Source organism: Vanellus vanellus, assembly GCF_965231255.1.
Source record: "Vanellus vanellus genome assembly, chromosome: 10".
In the NCBI taxonomy this organism is placed as follows: domain Eukaryota; kingdom Metazoa; phylum Chordata; class Aves; order Charadriiformes; family Charadriidae; genus Vanellus; species Vanellus vanellus.
Window position 1 is genome coordinate 19,690,132 of NC_138915.1, and position 27,921 is coordinate 19,718,052.

The window sequence follows — 27,921 nt, forward strand, 5'->3', positions numbered from 1 at the left end:
TGTGACAAAATGTTTGCAACATGTATCTTCAGGCTGATCCTCTGTTCTCGTTAACTGGTGGAACTGGCTCATGTTTCTGTTGCTGGGAGGAAGGGTTTTGGCAGCGTGCATTTATTGGCAGTGAGTTTGGAATTCACAAGTTAACTGGTTTGGTAACACAAAGCACTCTTATTTTCAAAATGTTGCTTCTCTGAATTTTTTTCAGGCAAAGCGTATGGTTTGGGGAAAAACACCTGTGGACAAGTATGGATTCCTGGAAATAGAAGATAGGCAGTGAAAACGTACAGAAACTGTATTCTTGCTGACTGCACAATATTGTTTTTTAGTATAAACTATTTCACGTAAATAAACTTATGTTTTTTTTGTGTTCTGATTTAATGTCTCTTATTTTGTAGATGAGTTCAGTGAAAATGTTGCGGTCACGTCTCAATGGGATCCTCTTCAGGCTTATGTTTGAAGAGCATGTGAACAACATCAAACCTGACATTATGGCTGTTACGCTGGCTTGTGAGGAGATGAAGAAGAGTGAAAGCTTCAGTAAGCTTTTAGAGTTAGTGCTGTTCCTTGGAAACTACATGAACTCTGGCTCCAGAAATGCACAGTCTCTCGGTTTTAACATCAGTTTTCTTTGCAAGGTAAGATAAAGCTATAAAACTTGTAAGTGCAGATTCATGAAACTCGCAACACATGAGAAAGTATCCTAAATAGGGAAAAACATTCAATTGCTGTAGTTTATTGACTGCACCTCCTTTTTAATAGTGGATAGACAGAGTAAACATTTCTAAGTCGGTCCCCTGTTATAGCTGTCTTACTTGGCGCAATGGCGGTCTAGGGCAGTTGTTTAATCATAAGTCTGTTCTGAGTCTTTCTGGACCGTACAAGTAGAATAGCTTTTTTGATCTGAATTTGTTCAACTGTTATCTTTTCAACAGAATATACATAGAGCTCGAAATATGTTAAATAGCTCTAGCTACTAGTCTTCCTTTCCATCTTCTACCCAGCTATCCCTCAAGCAGTGTCACTGAAATAAGTACTCGGGATTAAAGATGGACATTGTTATTCTAGGTTTAACTTTAATTGTGATGGCAAAATGTCGGGTGCAAGGAGAACTTCAGAATCTTTATCAGTCAGAATTTAATGTGCAGTGCTTGTTTGTTTATATGGTAAAATGTGTGTAAGGCTCTGGTCTGAACTTGACCATCTCAGTTTAAGTACCTTTGAAAGTATCTTTAAAATAAGGGGATGCAGCATTTGTAAATAGATTTTAAAAAAAGAAAAGTTAGCATAAATCTTGCAGACCAATTTTTCAGGTATTTTTTTGTTTGGTCTAATCAGAGGGTCCAGTGTTCAAGTCCCTGTTTTGGGCACCACGAGGAAACCTGATGTGTTCCTCAAGGAGATTTAACCTTGGGGGAAAATAACATTTCAAATACTTAGCAAGTCTGATCTGACGTATTTCAGTAGAGAAAGACTCAGCTTGCTGTAGTTTAATACGAAGATGTTGCTAACTTTTGGTAAAATAAAAACCATCACCTGAGAAATACGTTCATTCTTAGTAGCTTTTTTAAAGAGTGGCCAATTTGAAGGACTTTTTATAGATCTAGTGCTGCATTTTCTTTTTGGTAGTAGTGGAATATGAAGGGAATTTAATGTTTTAAGTGGAAAACTACTTGTTAATGAAGGGGAGGGTAAATGATGAGTGCATAAATGGTACTGTAGCATACCGTAGATTTGAGAAGGTATTCTTGCACTCCAGGTGATAAATTTATGAATTGATGTTGATGCACATCCCACAGATGTTGACACAGCTAATGCAGATTGACTAATCCTGCAAATTTTTCTCTACTGAACTGAATAATTGCTGAAGCATAGCTATCTGTGCTTACAGCTAAATTCCATTTAGAATCACAGAGACAAAAATCTTAACTATTTAATTAAGCCTTGCTCTCAGAGACAAAAGCTGTTGGTTAACTTTTTTTTTTGTTTTCAAGATAGATATTTCTGAGGGAAGGTTTTGTACCTGTACACATGCTTCAGTATCATATTTAGAGAATTAACCTTCTATTGCATTGATGTTTAATTTTATAAATGAGGTACTTACACAGTTAGTATTTGTAATGGATTTTTTTTTTAATTACTGTTAAGAATCTAAATTTATATTTGGGTAATGACTCTCTTTATGCATTGATTATGTTCAACTGATAATTGCATTTGGTTTCTTTGTTTAATAGCTTTCAAATTCTGCCCTTCCATTTTTCCACCCAAAATAGTAAGATGGCTTTATTGGTTTTGTGTTAATAACTAAGAGTACACTCTCTCAAGCCTTTAACTATTGTGAATAGTACAAAATATTAAATGATATCAGGTGGCAATATTTTTTATAAGCACCAGATTTAATATCTGTCTACTGCCACGTATAAGCTTTATTCCATTATTCAGGCAGGCTCAAAAGTTAGTACTGTTGGTCAATAATTTGCCTTCACTGTGAAAATGAAAACTTCTGTGTGTGTAAGCATGGTAGGGTGAGTGCATTGTCCTGTTTATTGAAATCTTGCTGTGAATTAGAATTTCTAATTTATATTTTCTTCCTGAAAAAGGCAATAAGAGAAATAAATGACATCTAACAGCAAGAACAAGGTAGCAGTTTGCTTGCCAGTGTCATGTGGCTTACATTTTTTTGCTCTGTGGGGCATCTGGATGCTACTAAATTTTGAAGGCGCTGCGAACATTGAAAAATTTTTATTTTATTTAAATTCGTTTTGTGTGGTGGCAATTTGAGAAGGCACTTTTGCCATAGGAGAGGTCTTCCTTGAATAATTTTCAAGTGTCTATTTTTTCTCCTAGGGAAGCTATTTCAGTCTTTAGGCTTTTCAAGAGGAATTTGGGAGCATTTTGCATTTTGATAGCATACCTGCGAAGCATAAAAATTAATTATTTATTTAATATTTCGTGAAATACTTTGTGCAGTGTTTCACTGTTTGTTTTTATGTATCAAACCAGGATAAGCAATAGGATGTTACAAATTAGAAGTTACTCTTCTATAGCCTCAAGTACATTGTTAGATTAAAGTCAGATTTAATGTGCCAAAGAAACTATATCCTAATTTTTTGGTTGGTTTGCCATAAAACTTTCTATTTTTTTTTTAAACAACTTCAGAAAGAGGAGAAGAATTTCTTACCAGTTCTAAACGTTACCTGCCTAAAGGAAGAATGGCTTCAATAGGAGATGAGACCATCTGGCTTAGTGTTCTAAAATGTTGGGCGTTTCTCTGTCTCATTTTTTGGACTTTTTTTGGTGACTCTCACTGTAAGATACTTGATGGGACAAAGTGAGATATAAGTTAAATAATAGTATTATCCTCTGAATATTCTTGTTCTGTAAAGACTTCATCAGTTATCAGAATTTATAATAAATCTAGCTGACTTGACTCATGTTAGTTTTTAGTTGTTCTTTACAACGTGTTCATGTTTTGCTCAAAGACAAGGATTTAAGTCTTGGAAAAAAATAACCAGAAAACATATTAGGAAAAGGGGAATCAAACCAGTGGATATTAGATCAATGATTTTTAAAGGCTTGATGTTTGTAAGTTTTTAGTTTGTATGCTTTTTCTTTTTAAGACCAGTGACTGAAACTATCTTTAACATCAGTGGACTTTCTGCTCATGATGAGAGCTTTTAACATTTTGGGTTTTGAGCCAGCTGCCAGCAAGGATGAACATATGTCTATGTGTACACATTTCTATGTGCAGAATACACGTAGAAAGCAGAGTTGTTTTAATGATGAGTTATCCTAATGTGATTAAGTCACTTTTCAGTAAAACCTGTTTTTCGTAGTGATTTTTTTTTTTTTTTGTCATCCTTGAACAATCTTAAAATTGTCTGTTTAGCAGAGTTACTACTTACGTTATATGATCCAAAAAATGAAAAGAAAAAAAGCAGGTATTGATCTGGAATAAATGTTTGGTTTTGTAAAATAAATGTTCTTAAAACAGAGCTGATTGTTTTGTACACAGAAATCTGTTACTGTGTAACACCTTTTAATAAAACATAATAAAGAAAAAAAAAAAGCTTGAATTCAAAGCAGTACGTCATAGCTAAAGAGCAAATGCCTGTACAGTAATTGCAAATCCTTAAAAACATTATCTTTCTGAATGTTATATTGCAGTGTATGATATTATTGAAGAAAGAAATGATTTATGATAAACAACCTTTGGCAGAAGCCAGAGAACTTAATTTTGTTCAAGGAAAAGAGGACCAACATTAGAAGTCATGCGCTGTATCAAGACTGGCAAGCAGTAGCAGCTACTCTGATGTATGCACTACAGCGTTCATGATTGCCTAAGTGTTAAGTGCTCTGTGCAAATATAAATATGGCAGAAAAAGTTGTAAAGTCCAGAGAGGTTGCAGTAGTAATTCATTAAAGGTAAATCTTTACCAATTGTTGCATTTGGTAATGTTTACAAATGATGCAACTGCTATTCTGGACCCTATTGCAGCAATTACTGTCTCTTATCAAGGACAAGAGAACCCCCATATTTCTGTAAAATGATGCTAGACAGAAATTTAATTGAAAGAAAAGAGGTCTGCTTTAGGCGTACGTAGGGTACAGCTTCTGTTCTTTTTGTGGTGTATTAATGTAAAGACTAACAGCAAGCATCCTTCTGTTTTAATAAAGCTTTTGTAGTATTCTAGCTGGATCAATGTGGATTTTATGTAGTAAGTAATGTTACTACTTGTTCATAGTGCAAATAGTACAAGACAAGCTGTTTATCTGGTTTGACTATTACTGACTAGTGTACATTTATTAATTGTCTACCAGCCCCTTTTCTGTTAAGGTGGGAGAGATTTCTAGGATAGGAAAAGTTATATAATCTTACAAAAATCAATAGAAAGCTTTTTTTTTTATAGCTATAATAATCAAGTGTCAGTCTAGTGGTATTTAAAACTTCCTTACATTTGCTGTCACTTTTACCCCTCACACCTGAAAACTTAATCCAAAAGTACCCATTAAAAAAAAAAAAAAAGAAAAAGAAATTCTGGAAGTTGGTTATGGTATGATGTGCAAGTTTTAAATACTTTACCAAGATACTACATGTAAAAGAGATTTTTGTTCTATCGATGTTATTTCTGAGCTACAGATCTAAACATCTTGCTCGGTAAATTATTTGATTTGAATGGGTGTGCTGTATTATGTTCTGTGTATATTAGTCTTTAATCCTTTCCCAAGCAATGAATCTGATAGTATTGACCATTTAAATTGATGTTTCAACATTCAGTGGGAAGCTGCTTTCTGAATCCTATGCTGATCTAGTGATTATTTTTTTTATTTAATGTGTTTTATTCCCAAATTCTGTCTCGAGATAAAGAAAGGCTGTAGAATCAAACCCTATATTTAAAAATTTTAACACTGTGGTGTTAGTGTTGTCTTTAAAAATAAATCAATTTGGAAAACCTTAAGTCAGTGACAAGCATTGTTAGTGATTCACAAATGCAATATATACAGAAGCTGTTCTGTAAAAGCTTTTGTGTTCCAGTGTGTTAACACTACCGAAGATGTAGAAGTAAAGCAATTCTTTGTTTTCCAAATGGGGAATTCCGTTACTGTTGGTGAGTTTTGTTGGTTTACCAAGTCAGGGAACTATTATGACTTCTCTAATATGGTAATGCTTTGAGAATTAAAAGAATGAATATACAGAGGGCATAATGCAAAAACATTTGAAAGGCAGGGGTTTTTTAGGGTTCACAAACTTGTGTTCCCTTACATGCTAGGTGGGAAGCAAAATCCTTTTTTTAACCCACTTTATTTGGTTTTGTTTTTTGTTAAACATACCGAGGTCATTAGCCAGGAAATTCTGGCTGCTTCTAAAGATGCAACCCTTTGTACAGTCCACCTTTTCTTTTGCACTGGCCGATGTCTATCCGTACCTACAGTCAGGAGACTGGAACGCTTCATAAGACTGTGAAATGGAGGTCATTGTTCCTTTTTTGCTCCCATGCAAACCCATAATATCACTTGGAATTTAGAACCCATAGAATATTTCATCGAAGTATAATATTTCATTGAAGTATGTGTTTCTGATTGAATTGTTTGTTAAGATATATTTAAGGGCCACCATATTTTAAAATCTTAAATGTTAGATTCCTTTATCATCTGTGAAAGTAACAAGTAAATGTGCAAGGAATGAGAAGGAGGGAAAACTATTGATATCCTCCCTGGTGTTTTGCTTTTATTCTGCTAACCCAAATAAGACATTTCTTTAATTGAGAAGACATTGACTACACATCAGCTGCCTGAGTTGTGGTTGTGTGTTTTTTGGTTTTTTTTTTTTTTTTTTAAAGAGTAGTCTTTTGATGAGAAACTAGATACTTAGCCTTGATTTTCTGTTCACTAACCTTTTAATGTAACAGAGGCCCTAAGCGTATTTTGTGTTTAAGTCTACCATCTTAAACTTACCCTTTTCCAGAGCTCTTGCTTATGGAAGGAAAAATTAGCTTTATGCTGAAGGGCAATATTATTGTTGTAAAGGTGATTTTTGTACTTAAGACAGTGATATTGTGATGTGCTGCACACAAAATCCTGCCCTTGGGGCAGGCTTAAACTGCTGCAGAGGTGTTGTCTTGAGAGCGGGAAGCAACTCTGCAGAACACCTGGAGTCTGGCCCAGTGGAGGAACACAAGTCGGTGATGTGCCGTGGCAGCAATGAAGGCTGGCAGCATCCTGGGCTTTACTGATAGGGGCATAGGCAAGAGATCACGGGTAGTGACTTTTTTGCTCTTAACTCAACATTTGCTGGGTTGCAATATAGAGCACCGTGTTCCGTATGAAAGGCTCTTTCTTGCTGATAAACTTCAGCGGAGGACTTCCAAGTTGGTAAGGGGCTGCTGGAGCAGGAGAGGCTGATGGAAATGGGCTTGTCCAGTCCAGAGAAACAAAGGTTTTGGAGGGGGGGGACCCCGTAGCAACCTTCCAGTACCAAATAAGGTACTGGACAAGTGGAGCCAGGCTTTTTAGCCAAGTGTACAGCAAAAGAACAAGAGATGGGGGTCATCAACTGCAAGAAGGGACGCTTTAACTGGATATAAGAAAAACAAATTTAACTTTTAAAAAGTATGCCTTTTAAATTCAAAATACACATAATTGTCTTTTCCATGAAGTCAAAAATGTTGAATTGTACCCAAGATTAAAAAGAGAGAGGAGACAAAAAACCTTACCTTGAATACAAGTATACTCTCTGAATACAGAGTGTAAAGACACAGCCGTGCTGGTACCATTCCAGTTCCTATCATTCACTTCTATTTTTATATTTAAATAATATCTGCTAAACTACACTCAAGAAACACCTGTCTTCCTTAACTTCTTACTATATTAGTAGGCTTAGAACTTGATTTTTAAAGCATATATATTGATTCTAAAGATCAAACAGAGCTAAATGTTAAGCGTTGTGTGTCCTAGCTATTAAAAGTCAAATATGGTTGAACGTAGCTGAGATGTGTGTTTTGATTCGGCCAAAGTAGTGAATTTGATAGTCATTTAAGATCTGAATGACTGTTTACAGGTTTTAAACAACTCAGCAGGTCCTAATATTAAGTCTTGTTAATATGATGTTACTGTTGGTGACAAAACCTGTTTCTGTTGTAATCTGAAGGCAAAATAATTTTGTCCATTTAGAAAAAAAAATGCTTTATCTACTTGATGATGTCAGAGAGATCAAAGACTGCAAATCCCACAGTTCTTGTTCACAGACAAATTGAAATGCAATTTCTTTTTACCATGCAGATGTTTAGCCACTAAATCTACTTTTTTTTTTTTTCAAGTTGGAAAACCTTCTATGTATGTAACACATTAAAACCTTTTAACTGCATACCATTACTGAGCATTGTTTAGTCTTTAATCACCGAATCGGTATGAATTAAATTGCATTCTTAATTGCCTAAATACCTTATATTTTTAAAAGCCTTTTTTTCGACTGCACTCGTTTATTCTTAACAGGGTAATCCTTAAAGCTGAAAGGCCTGTATTAAATTGAACATCGATGGCGAGCCTGTCAGGAGGATTATAGAATTAGAACTTCTAGTGATTTAGAGAATGAGAAAACAAATAGGAGATTTTACACGCACGTTTATGTATTCTTCTTAAATAAATCCTTGACTTCATTTGTTGTGTATGTTGTAGCTTGCTTCTGTGTAAGAACTGTACTAGATGAGTTAGTAAAATGCGGTTAAAACAAATCTTTACAGATATACTTGTAATACTAATTCTCTGTAAAAAGTGAAATACATGTCTGCAACTCTTGCGCACACCTACTCTATTGCCTTTGTAAGAGGAAGGGGTGATCTCTACTTCCACTAAATCTTCAGTCAACTCATACATTCATTCTTTAAAAATGGAGAAACTAAATATGGACTTAAATTCATTTTCTCATTCAAGTTCATGATATTCCTTTGCACATGTCCATGGGATTTAGCCACAAGTGTCTATGTTTGCTTGGAAATTTCCCACTAGCGCTGTATTTTAACAGTTTTTTCAGAATTATTTTTTTAAAATACCAAACTGATTCTAGCAGTAATGCACTTAGGCTAATGAAGAAGAGAGTGTCTTATCACCTTCAAGAAGACTAGTTTATTTCAGACCACTAAAAGTTGAGAGGATAGTGAAAATATGCAGTTACCTATTTCTTCACACTGTTCACCATTTTTGAGCAGCTTTTCATAAATAAAACTGGACATATTATATTTTCTTTATGGAGAGTTGGGATTACCCTTGCTTTTCTATTTTCATTTTGTATTCCAGTAAGACGGGGTGCATTTATTTCATGTGTCTATAGTATTTGACTGCAAGTCTTTAGGATAAAGCAACATGTTTTAGATTTTGCTTCAATAAAAAATTGTGGATTTACGACAAGGTGTTTCTTTAACTTGACTGGTAAAAGAGCAAATTTTGACTTTTAGCACACTGTCCAGCTATACAGTGTTTCAGAGGGATTCCTTTAGAAATCCGGCAGTGGGGGGCATTGGAGGAATGAACTAAATTCTGTTCTGTTTAATCTCTGTTCACAGCTATGTTTTGGTTGTGTGTGTTTTTTGTTTTTTTTCTTTTTTAGCACAGTGAGTATTCTGAACTGCTGTTGTTAAAAAACTGAGAACTTTATGGACTGTCTTCAGGTTTTGTTCTCAGCATAATTATTATTTGGAAAAATGCAACATAGGGTTAGATTTACTTTGTAGTCCTAAATTATAAAGAATTGGAGAAATTTCATTTTTTTTAAATAATTTGTTTTGTTTTCAGACAACAAGTATAGGTAACTTTTTGCTAATGAGTTTACCTTTGCAATATTCACTTTATTTAAATATTGTTACTAAAAAAAAGTGTGTTGTGTTGTTTTTCTCTTTGTTTTTGCCTGTGTCCGCTTTTTAGATTCGAGACACTAAATCATCAGATCAGAAAACAACCTTACTGCATTTTCTGGCAGAAATCTGTGAGGAGAATTACCGGGACATCTTAAAATTTCCAGATGAATTGCAGCATGTTGAGAGTGCGAGTAAAGGTAAGCAAATAGATGAAACGTGTAAAGGTAATAGCTGTTTGCTTTGACATTCAGTACTCCCAACATTTCATTTTAGATTGTAGGATTATGTAACCTGTAAGCATTGATAATCCATGTGGATTCTGCTTTTCTGGTATTTATTGACCTGAGAAAAAGCGAGGAGGGGAAAACCAGTAATAAACTTCTCTTCTGAAGTAGCCTGTGGAAATAATACAGCATATTTCAGTGAAGTACTTACAAAAACACATATTGGAAGTTGTGTAAACGGTGTAATGATGATGTTTAGTTTACTGTAAGCCTTTGAAGTCTTGTTGCTTGAGAGTGAACACCGGTGTGTCTGTGTTAATGTTTCTCATTTTAACACTTGATTGAACACCTGAATAGAGAATAACAGGTATGCTTTCTGAAGATCCTGGACTGTATATGAGAAGTTGTATAGTTTAATTATGTTGTACAGTCAATGATTAATCCCGATTATTTTTTTTTTTTTTTTTGTCAGTTAGTAGTACAGCCTGGTGAATGTGATTAAAAAAAATGAAATCGTTTGTTGGATATCTCTGTACGTGAAGTACTCTGTGCTGCTTGCCGCAGTTGTTGCTTTGCTATGGAAAGTGAAGGCGATGGGGTAGTTGCTGAAGATAATGCAAACTGTTTTATTTTGACTGGGCATTACTGATTCATCAGAAGGTGAATCAGAACTTGGGGCAGCACAAGATGATACAGGGAAGGAGAGGGGAAAAGAAGTTTGATACACATTTCTGCTTGCTCTATCCAGGTTATGTCTTGCAAATTTTTGTCTCCTTTTTTTCAGTATTATCAGTCAGTGTCTCTCTTCAGTGCAGTGGTTAGCTGTTAGATATTTTTTTAATTAGGCTATCACTTTCTTTCAGGTTGTTTTCTTCTGTCTTAAACTAGTGGGAACAGAACTGTTGTTTCCCCAGGGACTTAGGGAATAGTTCATCAAGCAACCTAACATTGCTGTTGTTTCATCTCCAACTTATTCATAGATTTATGTGATTGTCTTTGGCATGCAGTTTTTTCGCTGTTTCTCAGACTTCGCAAGTACCTTTTCATGGGTTTTTCTGCATATAAACTAAATTGTATTTGTATTGAATAAATGTCTCATTGCTTCACTTTCTTCTTTGCTGATGAATACCTCATTGGCATGAATGCCTATTGACAAAATGGAACTGACCTGTCTATATAGGGTTGAGGATGATATTGTGTTTCAAGGTAGTGTGGAGACTGAAGAGATGCATTCAAGATGGTAGTGTACAATTTATCATATGTATACACTCACATGTATAAAAAAATAAGTGTGTGCTTAAGTAGCGTACAGCTGGCTACTTATAGCTAAGCATTACTGGGGGTATTACTCAAAGAATTTTTACAATTGCTGTCAGTGTTGCTGTCAATGTTGTTTGTTCCCAGCCTCTGATAGGGAGTCATAACTTCTTCAAACTGATTGCGGTGTGACTTGTTTTGTTTTGTTTTGTTGGTTTTTTTCAGCCCAGTAAGTGTCACTGGTCTGGCCAGGGTGTTCTCAAGGACCTATGATAGAGTAACATAGTGATTAATTTTATGAATGCAAATAGCAGTTTGTCATCTTATCTAGATTCCAGAAGTGTTTTCTATCACTTGGTAATTCTTTTCTGGAGGAGAATTTTTTTTTTTTTTTTTTTTTTTTAAAGTTTGATCTTTTTCTTCCTGCATGTCTTGCTAAATTCTTTACAAAACCTTACCGTATACCAGGAACATTTGAGGATCTTTTATTTTTCTTCTGTGGCTAACACTTTATCTTGCAGCTTTGATATGTTTATAGTTTCATGTTCTGTAAGTTGACTTGAGGAAAGAAACCAAAAGAGTTAAAGTTTAGTTACGCTATAGAATCCAAAAGAGGGAAAGCATATTAATAGGAGCAAAGTCACTAATAATCCTGATGCTTAGAATATATATATGAAAAAGGTTTCATTGAAGTTAAATTTGTTTCATTCTGTAAGATAAAAGCTCATTACATAGCCTATAAACAGCACTGACTTCTTATCAGAAGCATAAATTACTGTTCATTTTTAATGACCAGAACTTCCCTTTCAGCCTTTCTCTGCTTTCTGTAATAAAGCAGATTTTTGGCAGAATAATCGTGATATGTGCAACTTGCCTCAACTGTTCCCCATGGTACTTTTTGGTTTTTGTTTAATTGTAATGTTCATCTGCTCTGTCAGATGTGGTCATTTTTTCTGTGTAGAAAGTTAACATGCTTTGTGTGGAAGAGAAGATTTTCACTTCCTATTTGTTGTTTGGTATTTTATAATCCAGTGATTTCAGGGATGGACAGTTAGGTTTATTTTTCCTGTAGGAGGCTTCTTTTGGAATAAATTGGCTACAGATATGAGGACATTGGCATCAGTCATACATAAAATAGAAGGAAATCTACCAGGCAAATATTCTCTCTGTATGATTTTTAAATAAGGAAATAGGAGCTAAACAGGTGACAGTCTGATTACTTAAGACGTATGCTGCTTACTTTTTAGGCAGAAGGCAGCCTCATAGTTTGAGCTACACATAAAATCCCAATTACAAGATTTATCACGTTCAACTTCTTTTAAATCTTGAATGCATTTTCTCAATTTCACCTAAACAAAAAGAAAGTGTTGTTTTGCTTTGATTTCCATATAAAAATAAGGGACCATCATCTGAACAACAGATGATTTTTTTTAAACAAATAACAGATAAAGCATAAAACTGGATTTTGATATGAAAAGGTCAATGGGATTAGATGAACTGCCCATGCATGTACTAAAATCTTCGATAATCTGATACTAGATATAATAAAATATTTGATCTTTTTAAAGATGGAGGATCAACCTAGAGGTTTATGAAAAGTAAAAATAAATTAGGAAACAGTTTTATTCTGGAAAGTCTATGCAAAGGTCAAACTGATTAACTATCAAGAGATTATTGGAAAAGCATTCCTTCTTACTTGAAGCAGACTGTATGAAAGGAAAACCAATTAAAAATTGCAAGATTGTGACAAACTGGATTTTTTGATGGAAGTGATATTCATTTACCTTCCCCCAGTCTGCAGTGTTTTCCTTTTCTTCCCCTACTGTTGAAACTATGCAAAGCCTTTTCTTCATATTTCTACCTCCTTCACTTTACTTGTTACTCCAGGTGCTGCTTTTCATGGTATTTGCTCTTGCCATTTTATAATCTGTGATTTTATTAAATACCTGACAAATTCCCATCCCTTTCTGCAGGTTCAGTCCCAAGAACAGCTAAACTCCAAGCGAAGGGCTGAGCTTAACTATGAATGCAGTATAGATAATAAAGTCTCTTTCAGAGATAATGAGGGTTATTTTCCGGTTCTTAATTCTGTGCCTGATCTAAAGGCTAGTAATCTAATCTAATAATTCTTTTAAAGTATTCTTAAAAGAACCATGGAGCATTCTGAGTAAAATCAAGTGAAAGACGCCTTGGGGGAGGTGAATTATGTCTGTATAGTAAAGGTACTAGTAAGAGGAGCACAGATTTCTCACTCATGTTGACACAAAAAAAGTCTTTAATTTGCAGGTATATGGTTCTGACTGTTGAGGCATCTCTACAAAGGACATTAGCAATGAGAAGCACTGTGGAATGCAAATATGTATATACTTAATATATTTTACAAATACTGTAAGAAAGTATTAATTTTTAAATTCTGTACAGGTGTTTCATTGTGAATTAATGCCATAATTTTAGAGTGGGGAAAATAGTTTAAAATGTTCTCTGCCATTGTTGCTTTAAAGTATAACAATTTAAAACATACTCATAAGTAGTAGTCATTTTTCTGTCAAACAAAGTTTTATAGTTCATTGCAGTGGAAGAAACTGTGTTTTTACAAAGAGATCTGCAGTATTTTCCACCTTGCACAGTTTAAATTGCTGAAACAGATTTTGCCCAATCTGGCACATTAGTGGATATAAAATAGACAATGCCTTCTGGCGTGAGAAATTTAATGCCTGCATCTGTGACTTTTCTCTCCATAATAGAATCTGAAGTTGGCATTTTGCATCATAATCAAAAGTCAATCTTGCACTGTATAGTAACTTCTATCATTCTTTTCATTCACTTAACTGCAATATTGAAATGTCATAAACTCTGTGTGTTTTTCTGAACGTAGTAAATACACAATTAGGTACCTCAAACACTAGAAGACTTTTTTCTCTACTGACACTCCTGTATTTGCATATAGCATCACCACATTGATGGTAGCTTATGCATCGCGTCATTAAAAGCTTTTTTTGACAGACGTGTTCTCCTTCATTGGCAAGCATCACCGAGGAAGATGGGGAAGCAAAAACTTCACAGATAGTTTTTATGCTGTAATTCCAAGGGGCAATTTCTGAAAGAGATCCTGTTGGAGACTCAGTAGGATTCTGGAATGGCTTACACTCTGCAAAATTGCTTGCTAAATTTTTCCAGTCTGAAGATTTTGATGATTTATTTAGTTGCTATTTACTAACATGTAATAAATGGTGTGCAAAATCGTGGTAGTTCTGAATTCTGAAGCTACGTTTCAAAGCTACAGTTTGGATTCTACATTAAACAAAGTTATTTTGTATGGCATACGTTTTAAGGATTCCCTTCTCTCCCTGAAGCATAAATATCAAGGGCAAAATTAAAGAATAGTCAAAATGACTCTCATGGGCTGTTTCTTATTATAGAAATTAAACCATTTAAGAATTTCTGGGGGTAGTTAAACCAATTCAGATTTGAAGACTGCTTTAAATGACTTCTCAATTATGTAATCCATTTAGAATTCCTCAATACAAGCCACTAGGGAGAGGTGGAAGCTAAAAAGCAACACTTACTACTTGCTTTTCCTCCTTATCTGTTCTTGAATTTGCACTTTTGTTGATGCAAAGAAGGTTGTTAGACCTCTGGAAGCACGGCTTGCGCTTCAGGTCATGGGAAAGGCCAAACTCCAGTTACAAGTTGAGAGCCCGAGGGGAGGTCTGTTGCGTGAAGTTGTTCAACACCACCTCTAGTGAGTTTTTGGCAACGACAGATAGGTTGTATTACAAAAGCTTTGCACCTTCTCTTTCTTTGTATTCCTTACTTTCTGCAATTTTTGCACATGTGCACCACCGAATGTAACGTGCCATAGCTGCTTCACAAGGAGTTACGGCATGTCTATAGCAGTGCCATGTACCAGCCAAGCAAAGTTGGACTCTGGAGAAAAAGTAACAGTGCAAAATACAGGCGTTCGAAATAAACACAGCAGAATTTAGCGTGTTCAGTTAATGCTTCTGAATCTTGATGCTATGAACAGAACATAAAAGTCCAGTGGCTTCTTTCCTTTGCCTTATTGTAATTTGCCTTATACCTTTGCCAGGAAGTTTTGCTTCAGTGTGCTTATGTAATAGATGCTGATTTTGTGATTATAAGCTCTGTTTTAGAAATTAACTCAACTTTTGACACCTTGAAAGGCATTTGTAATTGAATTAACACCAAAGTAAGGTGAGTTTCTAGAGTGCTCTGGAGGAGATATCCACGTGCCCAGGAGAATGCTGCTGAACACAATGCTATTTTCACTGATCTCCTCTAATACTTCTGGTTATGTTTCTGAAATTGGGGGACCTGTTTCCTAAAAGATTATTTGTAATATGAACAGTCAGTTCACATTCAGCTGATAAAGGTTATATTCTGCAATATACTATTGCTTACAGTTTGCTCATAGTGAGGTAAACCTGAAAAGTTTGGAGAAAAGGCTGGTGTTGACAAGAGATAATAGGAGGAATTTGGCACACAGAGAATTTATGTGGGTCTATAAAGTCACCCCGGAGGCTTCTCTTCTCCAGGCTGAACACCCCCAACTCTCTCAGCCTGTCCTCATAAGAGATGGGCTCCAGCCCTCGGATCACCTTTGTGGCCCTATGTGACCTGTCCAGAGAGGAAGAGATTTCGTGTTCCAGTATATCACTTGGGAGATCAGTGCTGTCCTTTGGAAAGGAATTTTACTGGCTTATGTCGACAGTGATAGTGGTAATGCATTTTGGGTTCCTAATGTACTGTTTGTCCATTTAAAATTGATTCTTAATGTCTTAAGTAGTGTTATGTGCATCAGAATTACTCTTTTATTCTTAAAACATGTACACAGGCACAGAATTTCTGGAACTGAGAGAAACAGATTGATTCCCTAAATCAGAGTACAGTTCTGTAGATACATTGATATTAAATACAAGTTGCCCACAGAAATTTCTCTTTGTTCTGTGGATATATTGAGTGTTTCAGGATAGAGCACTCTTTGTAATTTCCTCAGCTCCAGAGGAGAGAAGGAAGACATACTGCTCATGACACTCCTGATTTTAGGCTAACAGGCAATGTTTTTTGTTTGTTTTTTTTTTTTTTTTCCCCCACTATTTCACTTGTCAAGGCAAGCTTGTTAATGGCACTTGCACTTCAATGCATGTAATATTTAAAGTAAATTTCCTCACTTTAGATGGCTATTATTGTTGTTCTGAGAAGCTGAAAGTCTGTTCGTCATTGTACCCAATATTTGGTTTTTCTAACTCTTTAGCTTGTGTGGTATAGGTTTTTCTAGATGTGTGTTTAAAACCTGTGATTGTTTTCTTAAATTGTATCAGATGTATCTGTTTTATTTCTGTGATAATACATATGAAGATGTCATATCTTTGTCAACATTTGTATTGTGATGATTTTAGGTCTTGATCACAGTTGAGATTGTCACCTTTTTTGGTCTGGAGGAGGAGTGCTTTTTTTTTCCCCTCCAATAAAGATTGATAAATCTCCTTCCTTTTTCTCTGTAAAGATAGGGAACAATATTGCAATCTAGAGCTTCTGCACCTACATGCCTCGTTAAACATCATCTGGGACTGCAAGTTAATTAGTGTTTTAGACTGAACCTTTCATTAAACTCTAAAGCCAAGACCTAATTGCGGCTGGACTTGTTACGTGGTGGCTTTATCTTAAAATTGTGGTTCAGCTCTGCTTGCAGATGGACAGAACAATAGAATTAATGCAGTTCTTTATCTTTGGTTAACTAAGATAATGATTTTACTGTAGAAGTCTGAAATGATAAAGCATAGATGTGGCATTGCCTTCCTTCACCATTCTCTATCCATGTTGTGATAAGGCAACTAAAATGCAGAGACTCTGCATTTGCTCACATTCAGAGACCAGCATTCACTCTGCTGGTGAATGAAATCTTAGCGATGCAAATTAGAAGTACAAACGCACATCTATGTGTGAAATGTATCTGTTAAAATTTCTATTTTAAAGCTTTTTCAAATTACATGGTTTCATTTACAGTACGTTGTCATAATATATAAACAAGGCATTAACATTTGGGCTGAGTTGGTGTTTTTCCTGAACTTTAAAAGATTCAGGGAAAAATGTGTGGAAGATTTACAGGAAAAAAGTGTTACTGATGACGTATTGACTGTTAAGTGTAAGTAGTCTGTGTCAGAAAGCTTACCCTTCTTTGGAAGGAGAGGATGGTGATGTGCCTTAGCTAGTTAGGATATTCTCTAGTTCCCCAACCCCCCCAAGGGGGAACTATGACCGCAGGCGTATCTGTACCATACTTTTCAGAATCGTTCTTCTCATGCTGGATTTACCTTTTTAGCACAATGGTTTATCTGTATGTCAAAGTGCAACAACGCGATTGATCATAGCTTGTATCCTGCAGACAGTGTAGCTGTGTTAAGAAAGATCTCTAGTATGAATAGTGACGTTAATTACTTGAGAAATAACATGTGAAGGGAGCTGTACTGCTTTCAAGTCTGAAAGTTGTTCAGCCGTGAGGCTTCAAGTATGGGGTGTTTTGTGTGATACAGGCATGCCGGGGTATATATCACAGATAGAGGTATATACGTGTGTGTTTGTATACACACACATAAATGTCTGTACATACATACATGCGTGCCTGTGAGATACACGTATCATGGTACACCTGTATTTCGCAAAATGACATGTATAAATGTAAACCTGTGAGAGATTTATCACAGTATATGTACATATATACATACAGATATATACTATACAGGCATACTCTGAGATACACACGAGTACACACACGCAGTGGTACCCAGAACCCTCAAGTAGGCTGTAGCAGCACTGTTCACCCAACTCCACCAGAACATTTATTCCCTTAAATGTAAACTTACTTAGTGGTATGAATTGAGTAATCAATGATAGTAATTCCTACAGATTTTGAACTTGCTCACCCATTTCCCCTCAAACTATTTTTCAGGCTTTTGTGGAAGACTACTTCCATCTGCCCTCAGGCAGTAAGAAATAAATAATCCTTAGTATGCTCAGGATGTAGTTATGGCACAAATATTGTCTAGACTTACAAATCCATTAGTTCATTTGCTTCATATAGACTTGCCCTTGCTTACTGAAGTCATTTGCATCATTGGCTCTCACTTCAGAGTTTTCAGTAAACGTAGGCGTGGCCATTTTTTTTGCATCGTGATTAGAGACCCTTTGAATTTATTATGCGAGAGACACCGCACCTAATCAAAATGTATCATTTTAGCCCTTGTTCTAGGGGAGGACTCGTAGTCTGATGAAATCTTATTTTTGAAAGGATTAGTCTGTCGTCCTTTGGTACTATTACTGTATTACTGTAAATATAAAATGTTTAGCTTGACTGTGGGGACTAGCTAGTGTTTGACATTCACATGAGATTAACTGCTTGTAGCATTTTCTAGGACTAAAGTGGTCTACCAGACATTCACTAAGCCTTCCTTAGCATGCAATCTGTGCAACTGCTTTCTCCAAAATAGGTAGATGTGTTTTTTTGTGTGGTGTTTTTTTTTTTTTGTTGTTGTTGGTTTGTTTGTGTTTTTTTTTTTTTTTTTTTTTTTACAGAGGAAGAATTAATATGGGGAAAAGAGTAAAGTGAAGAAAAAAATTATCACCTTTCATGTCAAAATGACACTGCCTTCTCTTCAATGGCTGTGGATTTCTATTATAAAGAAATAATAATATACAAAATAATCTTTTAATCACTTGTAGATTTAATGATGCATGATTAACTGAGCTTCTTTCAGTATTTGTGCAGAGAGAATATTGATAAATCTAAGTGTTTATATTGGTCTTCCACTGACATGAAAAAGAATCTGACAATACATTAATATGCATCACGTCATAATCACCTGGTTTATATTAATCCTATATGTTAATAGTATTTTTGTGTGACAATGCTTTAGTTAGTTGAAACATAAGCGTTTCATTTCTGGTATTGGGTTTTTCCTCTGTCTCATAAATCCTTTTATTATAGTGGTTTGAGCTATGCATGTTAAAGATGATGTGTTTCTTTCCATCTTAGAGTCGCAGCAGCTCTCCACAAGTGAGTCTTTTCGTATCGCTAAATCAGGGGCCTGACTGACACAGTTTGATACAGACTGATAAATTTTGCTGCCTTTTTCCTCTCGTAGGCCTTGAAGATGAGTCCGTATATAGATTTTGGGGTTTATGTGTTTTGAATTAAGGCATAAGGATGTGTTAAGTGCCCAGCGGTCCACCCAAAGTGACGCTCTGTCCAGTGCTGTTCAGGGACAACACTGATGTTCCTTCAATGTTTTGCCCACCATCCATGCATGTTCTCAGAGACATATTAAGAGTTACACCCCTGCCGGTTCCTTTTGATACATGGTTATGGACCTGTTGTATATAGATCTAAATAATCCATTTCTAAACTTGTTTCTGCCATCTGCCTCCCACTATTTCCCGTGTTGGCAAATTTGACTTTCTTTTGACTTCTCAAACATTCCCCTTTCTTAAACTCTGGCTTTTCCGCTGTGGATGGGAATTTGAAATAAAGCTGTGAGGGTGGTGAGGTGGATTGTTTAGTGCTGTTGATTTGTTTTATTTTTGGAATGTGGAAAATTTTTTCTTTGCTAATACAGGGAAATATCCAGGCTTCTTGTAGGCTGCTTCCTTTTTTTGGGACTGCTCATTCTAGAGCGTGTGGGAGTTATGGAGGGTTTTTTTCCGGTGGTTGTTGCTGATGGGGTTTTACTTCCTTTTCCTGTTTTGGGGTATTTGCTTCATATTTTGAAATCAGATATTTGTATACCGGATTTAGTTGGTTGCTTTCCCCTGCTGCAACGTTAAATGGAATAGTATTGTAATTACCACTTCAGAGAGGCTTTCCCAGTAATGGTTCTTGAACAGTGCTTGTGTGCCACTGAAGACCAAATGCTACCTTTCATGTAGAGTTTTAGACTAGTTCAATTAGGATGCCTAATTTTCATATGGAATGATGGGGAAATTGAAGGTGAACAAGCCGTTGTCTTGTGATCACCAGCTTTGAGGAGTATAATGATAGAGACAGTCTTTTTAGTATGTGCATTTATGCAATGGTTTCAAAGAAATGACATTTTGCTTCAAGTAGAGTTTATGCTTTCATAAATTAAAACCTTGCAAGACTTTTAAGAAATTCACATGATTTTCCCTGAAAGAGTAAAAGGTATTCATGTTGCCTACTCTTCATATTAGTGAAGTAGTAAAACTTTAATAAAACAGTTTTATGGGAGGAAATGCAGATATTTTATTGTAGTCTATATAGATGTTTTCAGTTATGTAGTCTTTTTAAGCTTGTCTTGCAGAACAACAGCCTCATAAATTGTTTGAACAGAAACTTTTACATTTTCCTGGGCAAGGCAAAAAAAGATGTACGTGAAAATGAATATTCTACAATACTTCTTGACGATTCAGTGTGAATATAGAGATTAGTTATGGGAAGCACAGCTTTTGAATGCAGCCTTCTTGCTTGGATAGAGTTCCTTCATACTTTCAAAATCAGTATGCACCTAATCTAAATTGTTTTCTGAATTTAGTTTTATAAAATAGAGTTACTGAAAACGCTTTTCTTCCATTTTAATCACAGAGACTAAGACTTCCTATTTGTCATTGCTTGCTGAATTTTTTTGCAGTTTTAAATTTGAGACAAAAATAAACTATTACGTTTGCTAAGCTGTTCTGCATTTAAATATTTTCAAATTGCTGAAAACAGTTAAACTTTATCTGTTATGTTGCTTATTTACTTACCAGCTAATATTCTTTTTACCAACAAAATTACCATTTGCGTCTTCCTGATATATTTTTCAGTTCTAACATTTTACTTCAGTGCTGTTTTTCTCTTTGTCCAACGACAAAACAGCCAATAAAAATATTACAGTAATTAAATTTCTTCAGCTCAAGCAAAAATGTGTGCTCCTTTCCTGAAAATAATATCAAATGCTTAAACTAATGCTGCCATAACCTGCCTAACTATTCAGACTGCTTTAGTGGTGGATTTCAAGGTTAGCTCTCAAGTGTTAAGTTAATAGCTTCAAGGATGTTGTGGTTTGTACAGTCGCCTTTATTTTTTCCCTGAGTTCAGTTAAGCTTAAAAAGCTGTTTCACTATCATTTTAACATTACATGATTAGTAATTCCTTTGGTACCCAGTATAAAATAGATTAAATTGAATATAAAATGAAGATTAAACCTGTGATAAAGACAGCTGTATTGGTGCCTTATGTGTTTGAATGTGCTTGTGAAAAGTTGAATCAGTGGTGTTATGGCTGATATGAATCATTACTTACAAAGAATATAGAATTAATCTTGTTCTGGGAACAGCTTCCTTATTCACAGGAATTTTATTTCCTATATGGTGTTTTTCAAGCCATCTTAAATTCCCGCTACTGCTTAATTTCACATAGTCTTCGCACTGTCTTTTAAATGACAAGGAAATAGGAAAATAAACCATTCTTTTGAGAAAACTTCGTGCAACTTTTCTACAAATGGCTTACGATCAAAAAATAATAAAAAGCAGAAACCCCTTTAAAAAAATAATCGTCTGCTTATCTTGACTATGCAAAGAATCCTGGGGTTAACTGGGATGCAGATCTGCAGTGTTTGCTTCATAGAGCAGCTGCCTGCAGTCAATAAAGAGCATTGATTTGGCCAATTACTGAAGGGTAGATAAAGTGCTGGATGTTCTTACCTCTGATTCCACATATCAACAGTTGTTTGTGGCACTGTCTTTTTAAGAACTGACCAGAATTATATCCACTGTCATTAAAGATTCAGTATATATTGCCACTGAAACAGAGTATACTTGAAATATTCTGTATTCAATTTAGAAGAAGGATGTGAAACGTTGCAAATGTTACAGTGCTCTTTGGGAAGGGCGATGTTGAGATTGCTTGTTGTTGAGGGCACATATTTGTAAACTATGCAACGGGAGACAAAGGACGGAAGATAGAATTTGGTTCTAAAAGGCATCTTTAAATTGAGAGGAAATGCTTGTCAAACTGCTGTTTATGATTAAGTTGAGAACGATAAGTGGACTTTATGGATTATGTCGAAACTCAATATTATGGGTTCAGTTTGGTTTTAGTGTTACAATTTGACTAGGGGCTTCTCTGCAGACACCCTGTCACTGTTCATCTCGTTCTGGAATTTCTTTGTGATACGGTATTGCTTCACCTTCAACATTGTGATGTCAAGGTTTCCAACGGAGATTTCTCTCGTGATGTATCAATTAGTGGTTGTTTAATACAAATTACAGAAATAGTTGTTTACATTAGAATAACATATGATGGTGTTTCTTTAGAGTAGCCTCTTTTATTTTATTCTGTACTGTGAGTCCTTTACTTTTTAATTATCAGTGGCTTTTATTATTTTAATCTACCTTTGATGTTAACAGAGGGTTTCAGAGATGTTGGTTTCTAGAAACCAGTTTAATTTCAATAAAAGAAAAATATTTGATCTCTTCTCCATGTCTATTCCTTAAATAATTTCCGTAACTGAGTACATGCATTAATAAGATCATTCATTTAACCAAGTACATGCATTAATAAGGTAAAATCTCTTTGAACCTTAGTTACTTTTTAATCTTTGCATTAGATTTAAAAGAATGAAACATTAGAATTTTTACCAATAAATTTAAATAGAAATTGAATAATTTGAACTAATGGTAGAATTAAGTGGTGACATTTCAACATTAAATAAGATGATTTGGTATATTACATTAGATATTTTCACTTAATTTTTATGAAGAGTAGGATTTTTATGAGCAGTAATTAAAAAAAAAAAAGTGAGTCTACTTAATGGAATGACTTTTCTCAAGATAATTTATCCTGACATTGTTTTTTCCTCATCTGATACCCTTTCTGGAATCTGGAAGCTTTTTACTCATTGTCATTTTTTTTCTCAGTTTCAGCCCAGACTCTGAAGAGCAACCTTGATTCAATGAACCATCAGATCCAGCGTCTAGAAAATGACATTGAGAATTTCCCGAAAACACAAGATGAACATGATAAGTTTGTAGAAAAGATGAGCATATCCTTTTTGCATGTCTTCATTGGTGATCTGAACATTCTGATTGTCTGGTTAAGTATTTACAATGCTTGAAAATACATTTTAAGTCTCCTCTTCCATGCTTTTGTTTTAGCGCAGAGAAAAGCATAACAGAACATGCTGAAAGTAAGACCACGTGTAACTGAGTATAACGTAAAGAGTTTATAATCAGACTTTCAAGGGAGGAAACCAGATAGGTTTCTTGAAGTAAGTAGTTACAGTGGCTAATCAGAAAGATCGTATGGATTTTTGCCATAAAGAATGGTATTTAATGATAATTGTTGAATCTTTTCCATCTAGAAAACTATCAGCAGTAGAATATTAATTGTTTTAGCTTCAGGTATATAGGTTTTTTGGGAAGGAGAGTAAGAATTTTGGTAATATTTTTTTATTTATTTATTTTTAGCCAATGATTTTAGAGGAAAAAGTATTTTCAAGTTTTGTACTTAAGACTGATTTGTACTTTTATTTCTGTAGGGAGTAGGGACTGTGGGTTCTTTAAGCACTAGCAAGTAAAATCTGTGGGAGAATACCAAATGATGTCTGTCTAGCCCGTTTTCCCTCCAAACTTTTCATATATCCAGCTTTACTTTTGCTCAAAAGTATAAAGGTACAAGTGAAGTATACTGTAGATGCAGGAAGCTTGCAAACTGTGAGAAAGACTAAGCAGGAGTCCTTTTTTTCTTAAAGAAATTTGCAGGTTTTTGTTTTGTAGAAAACACATTTCTGTATATGTGGAAGTATTTGGAATATGGCCAAGTCCAAGGCACTTTGTGCATTGATAGAAGCTCAGATAGTTCATGTGACATGGCGACCAGCCAAAGTCATGGTTTTGTGGGTTTTTCAAAGAAAAAAAAAAAAAGCGGGGGGGGGGGAGATAGTTGTCTAGACTAATTCGTAGCTGCTCATCATATTTAGTAGGTGGATGTAATGAAGAGGGTCTCCTAACTACTGTGTCTTTGGAAAGTAAGTTTTAGCAGGATTAACCACCTGAATGGATTCAGTGACAGAAATTCGCAGGAAGGTATTTAATACCTTCTCTATATGGATTTATTTTGTTTTTGACAAGACTGCAGAAAAGTAGCTTAAGGGAGACAACTCATGACTAAGTGGAAAATTGTTTCTTGTTACTTAAATATTCTCTTCCACCTTGTCTTATTTGCAAGGTTAGGAGACTTGCTAGTAATCGCATTTATCAGTTCTGCTATTAGGGGAAAAAAAAAGCTTACTATTTTCCTGAGATACATTCACATAAGAAAATCTTAGAATATTTCTTTGTAATTGTCCTTTGCCTTGTCACCATGTGTGTAGGCTGAAGACTGTCAAGTAAGCCCCACTTTTGTTCATAAATGAAACCAACATATTGAAACGCACCTTTTGCAACTGCGTTTTCTTGTTAAGCTTGACAGCTCTGTTTTACAGGTTATATACATTATTGTTCAGTTGTGTTGAGTAAATGCTTTGCCACTTGTTGTTTTGCTACCTATTTATTTACTGTACTTATAAAAATGATTTGCATCACTCAAGTCATTTGGTTAGAAAAAAGAGCCAAGTAGGTAATGTTTACGTTGAATTTCTTAAATTCAATGTTTACCTGAATTTCTTGAAGAAGAAAGAGCATTGGTCAATGCAAAATAGGGGTGGTGTTTTTTTTAAAAAATGTACTAATGCTTTTTTGTATTCACAAAATATGAGAAACCTAGGAAAATCCTGTGAAAATTAATTGGTTAAAAGTCTCCTGACCAGCCTTGCTTCAGCACATGTACATTGATGTCACCGCTAGATTACCAATTCCTAGTAATTAAAATAGGCACCCTGAACTGTAGATGCCTAACAGCTCTTATCATAGTACTGAATTTGGTGGCTTGACAAAATAGATAAGACTGTAAGGAATGAACTGATTCTGCCTAAGGATTTACGTTTTCATTATTAATAGATGACCTGATAAATGGTGTTTTTCAGAAAGTCATCTCCAGTTATGTCAAGTGATCAAATTTGTTTCTGCTTATCCTTGAACATGTTTAAATTTTCTACGCTCCCATATTGTGTTTTAGATTGAAGTGTGAATGTTGCGGGGGGGAGAGGGATGTGACATCTTAGTGTTCAGTATATTTCTTTTGTTTCTGTCAGCTTGTTGAAGAGTTGTTGATAGTGCATAGTGAGATTAGATAGTTGAAGAATTTCAGGCTGAACATCTCTCTAACTGCTTGAGTGTTTCAGAAAATTTGAGGTGTGTCTGAAAGTAAATCAGCTCTCAGTAGAGAGCTCTAGGATGCAGGAATTATACCACAATTAACGGCATAGTTTCTCTTTCCCATTCCTGCTAATAAATGAAGCTGTTTACGGTAATTGTGGATGAGACTTTCTTCAGAGAATATGAAAGGAATGTTGCTTGGTATCATACTGAGGTAGGAGATCAATTACAATAAAAATACCATTCATGATACTCATTCATAATAATAAAATGAGTTAATATTCATAATATGCAAGCAAATGCTATGAAAGAAATTACGTAGTTTTAGGGTTTATAACTTACAAAATAATTTTTTGGTGCTATGCGTGACAAAGATGAATAGAAATTTTGCTTACGCTTCTTGACCTATTTCTAAGCAGGCTAATTTGTGATTTCACTTAATCAGTTTTAGTACATACCATTATTCATCTCGGTGCATACTAAATGTAACTCTTGAATGCTTAAAAATAACTTAAAACTACTTTAGGAATTTAATACAGGAAGACAGGAAGAGCAGTATGTTACTGTTCAGAAGCAATATGTTCAGGTAAATACACCCCATGGGTTAACAAACTTTGAATTAGAGCTCTTAGAATTGAATTTGGGTAGTTTTGCCTGCAGCCTGCGAACTTGATACATATCAAACAGTCATTTTTTATTATTTACAAACTGAGGAAAATGAGTTGATGCTATCTGAATAGTTTATATTTGAAGTAAGACTATAGGCAACTAAATGAAATAATTTGATAACAGAAGCGCGTTCGGTTTTACGTGACTTTCTTTAGAGCTGTGCAGATATTCGTGGGAATTGGATGTGTCATTGTGTCAGTGTGACTTCCTGCTTAAGGGTGGGTTTTTTTTTTCTTTTATGATCATAAGGTTCAATGAATATAATAAAAATTCAGATTATGTAGCTGTAGGTTGATTGCCATCTTTCATAAGCAATTAATAACTAAGATATAGTATGATCATCTGATTTGATTTCAAGCATAATAGAACAGTCTCAGCAAATAGCGCCACTATCAACTTCATACCTTCTTTTTAACAAAAAGCATATGTTTTATGACCACGTACAATCTTAACTTTACAAATTCAACTAGTAGAAGTTGTACATCTGTAATAGGTTGTACCAAGGATTTTTCTCTGAAATATACATAATCTGGTTTGACTCCTTGTGGTTTCGGTTTCTAGCCATCGTGACACTTTAAAAACCTTTGAAGTTTTTTGGGACCTGTTTGTAAGTATCTTTTCCTCCATGTCAGAATTTCTATACTGTGATCCATTACTGAAATTTATCTTGAATAACAAAGTAGATCCACTTCTTTAGTTTTGGGCTTTTTTTCCCCAGTCTTTACTGCTGTTTTTTTAATGTGTTTGAAATACTGATTTCAATTAAATACAGCATTTCAATAATTGTTGAAATAGGTGAGAAGGTTAGGTGTTGTTAATAGGTGAGAAGAGCAGAAAATGTAATATCATTTATCTCTTTCTCTACATCAAGAAACTGGCTCTTAGCACCATCATTGTAGTGGAACTTTGTGTTCTGTTAATAAACACGGTTCAGACTTGCTGGGACACAGTTTTACATCTTGTGTGTGTCTCTGTTTGTAGTGAGCACCGTGGACTTTTGGAGGTAGCTGTGAGGAGATAATTCTGTGGGATTCTGAAATGATTTTTATAGTGGCTGTCTTCCTATCATGCTAGGATTTTACTTTGTCTGCTTTATACTAGGCTTTTCTGTAAGTATCTGACTGCCTAAGGTTTAAGGGATGCTCATAGCACTCTCTGAAGTCTTTATGACCATGAAGCTGACCTGTATGGTTGGCCACCAGAAACAGTTAATTTCAAACTGAGGATTACAGCTATGCTTTAAACGAAGTAGAATATAGTATGGTTAAGCAAAGAAAAAAAAAAAAAAAAGAGAGACAAAAATGTTCTTTCTGTTGATTTCATGCTATAACATGTATGATTCTTGAGACAGCTTTTCCATGATCTGATCCATGGCTAGAGTTGTACTTTACTTGAAGAGCAAATTGTAAATAATTTAACTTTAAATGTATGAGGTTTCTTTTATAATTAGCCCAGCTTCATGCAGCACTGGGGAGTCTGATTCAACAGTTTAGAAAAGCAATTACGACTATGACAAATCTGGCTTTCACTCCTTGTTTTATTGTGGTGTTCGTGCGTCTAATTGAAGATGTTTTTAAATGGAAGACTCTGAATGTTATACTTAGTTGCTGTTTTCTCTTTAGTGATGTTAAACCATGAGTGTCTAGTTGGGGAATTGAAGAAGATATTCAGATTAATGGGGTTTAACTTTAAATGTTATTAAGATTAAAGACAACAGAATGAAAAGATATTTCAAAGGGAGTAATGAAAATTGTATGGAGTTAACTTATTAATTAATCTTGACTTAGAACTATAGATAGGTAAATAATAAATATCACCTCTTCCCCCTCCCAACGTGTGCAGCCCCCCCAGATGACAAAGGTTTACTCATCTAGAAAATAGGCAGGAACTTTGTTCTGAGGAGCAGGGAGAAGAGGTGGAGCTCAGTGGCAGGAGGGCACGCTGTTGGGTGGCTGGCCATTAGATTCATTCTTTTTGTTACCCTGCCAGTTAGAGAGACTGACTTCGTGCTGTGTTGCTTTTGGATGATTATATAGTTTTAAACAATTTTATATTAATTTATTTATATAATGTACCCTAGATGTACTAGTATTTCCGTAAATGAAGGTTTTGTGTAGCTTTTCTGTTGTTCAGCTGTATCATTTACCCTAGTAAGA

At 35.0% G+C, this 27,921-nt stretch overlaps 1 protein-coding gene across 1 annotated transcript in view; it reads left to right on the plus strand.

Moving 5' to 3' along the window:
* Nucleotides 1-27,921, plus strand: part of DIAPH2 (diaphanous related formin 2) — a 260,049-nt gene that overhangs the window by 99,873 nt on the left and 132,255 nt on the right. Inside the window, exons 22-24 of the mRNA XM_082488260.1 lie at nt 396-635; nt 9,415-9,544; nt 22,760-22,883. Coding sequence (XP_082344386.1) covers nt 396-635; nt 9,415-9,544; nt 22,760-22,883 — 494 coding nt within the window. The remainder of the gene's footprint in view (nt 1-395; nt 636-9,414; nt 9,545-22,759; nt 22,884-27,921) is intronic.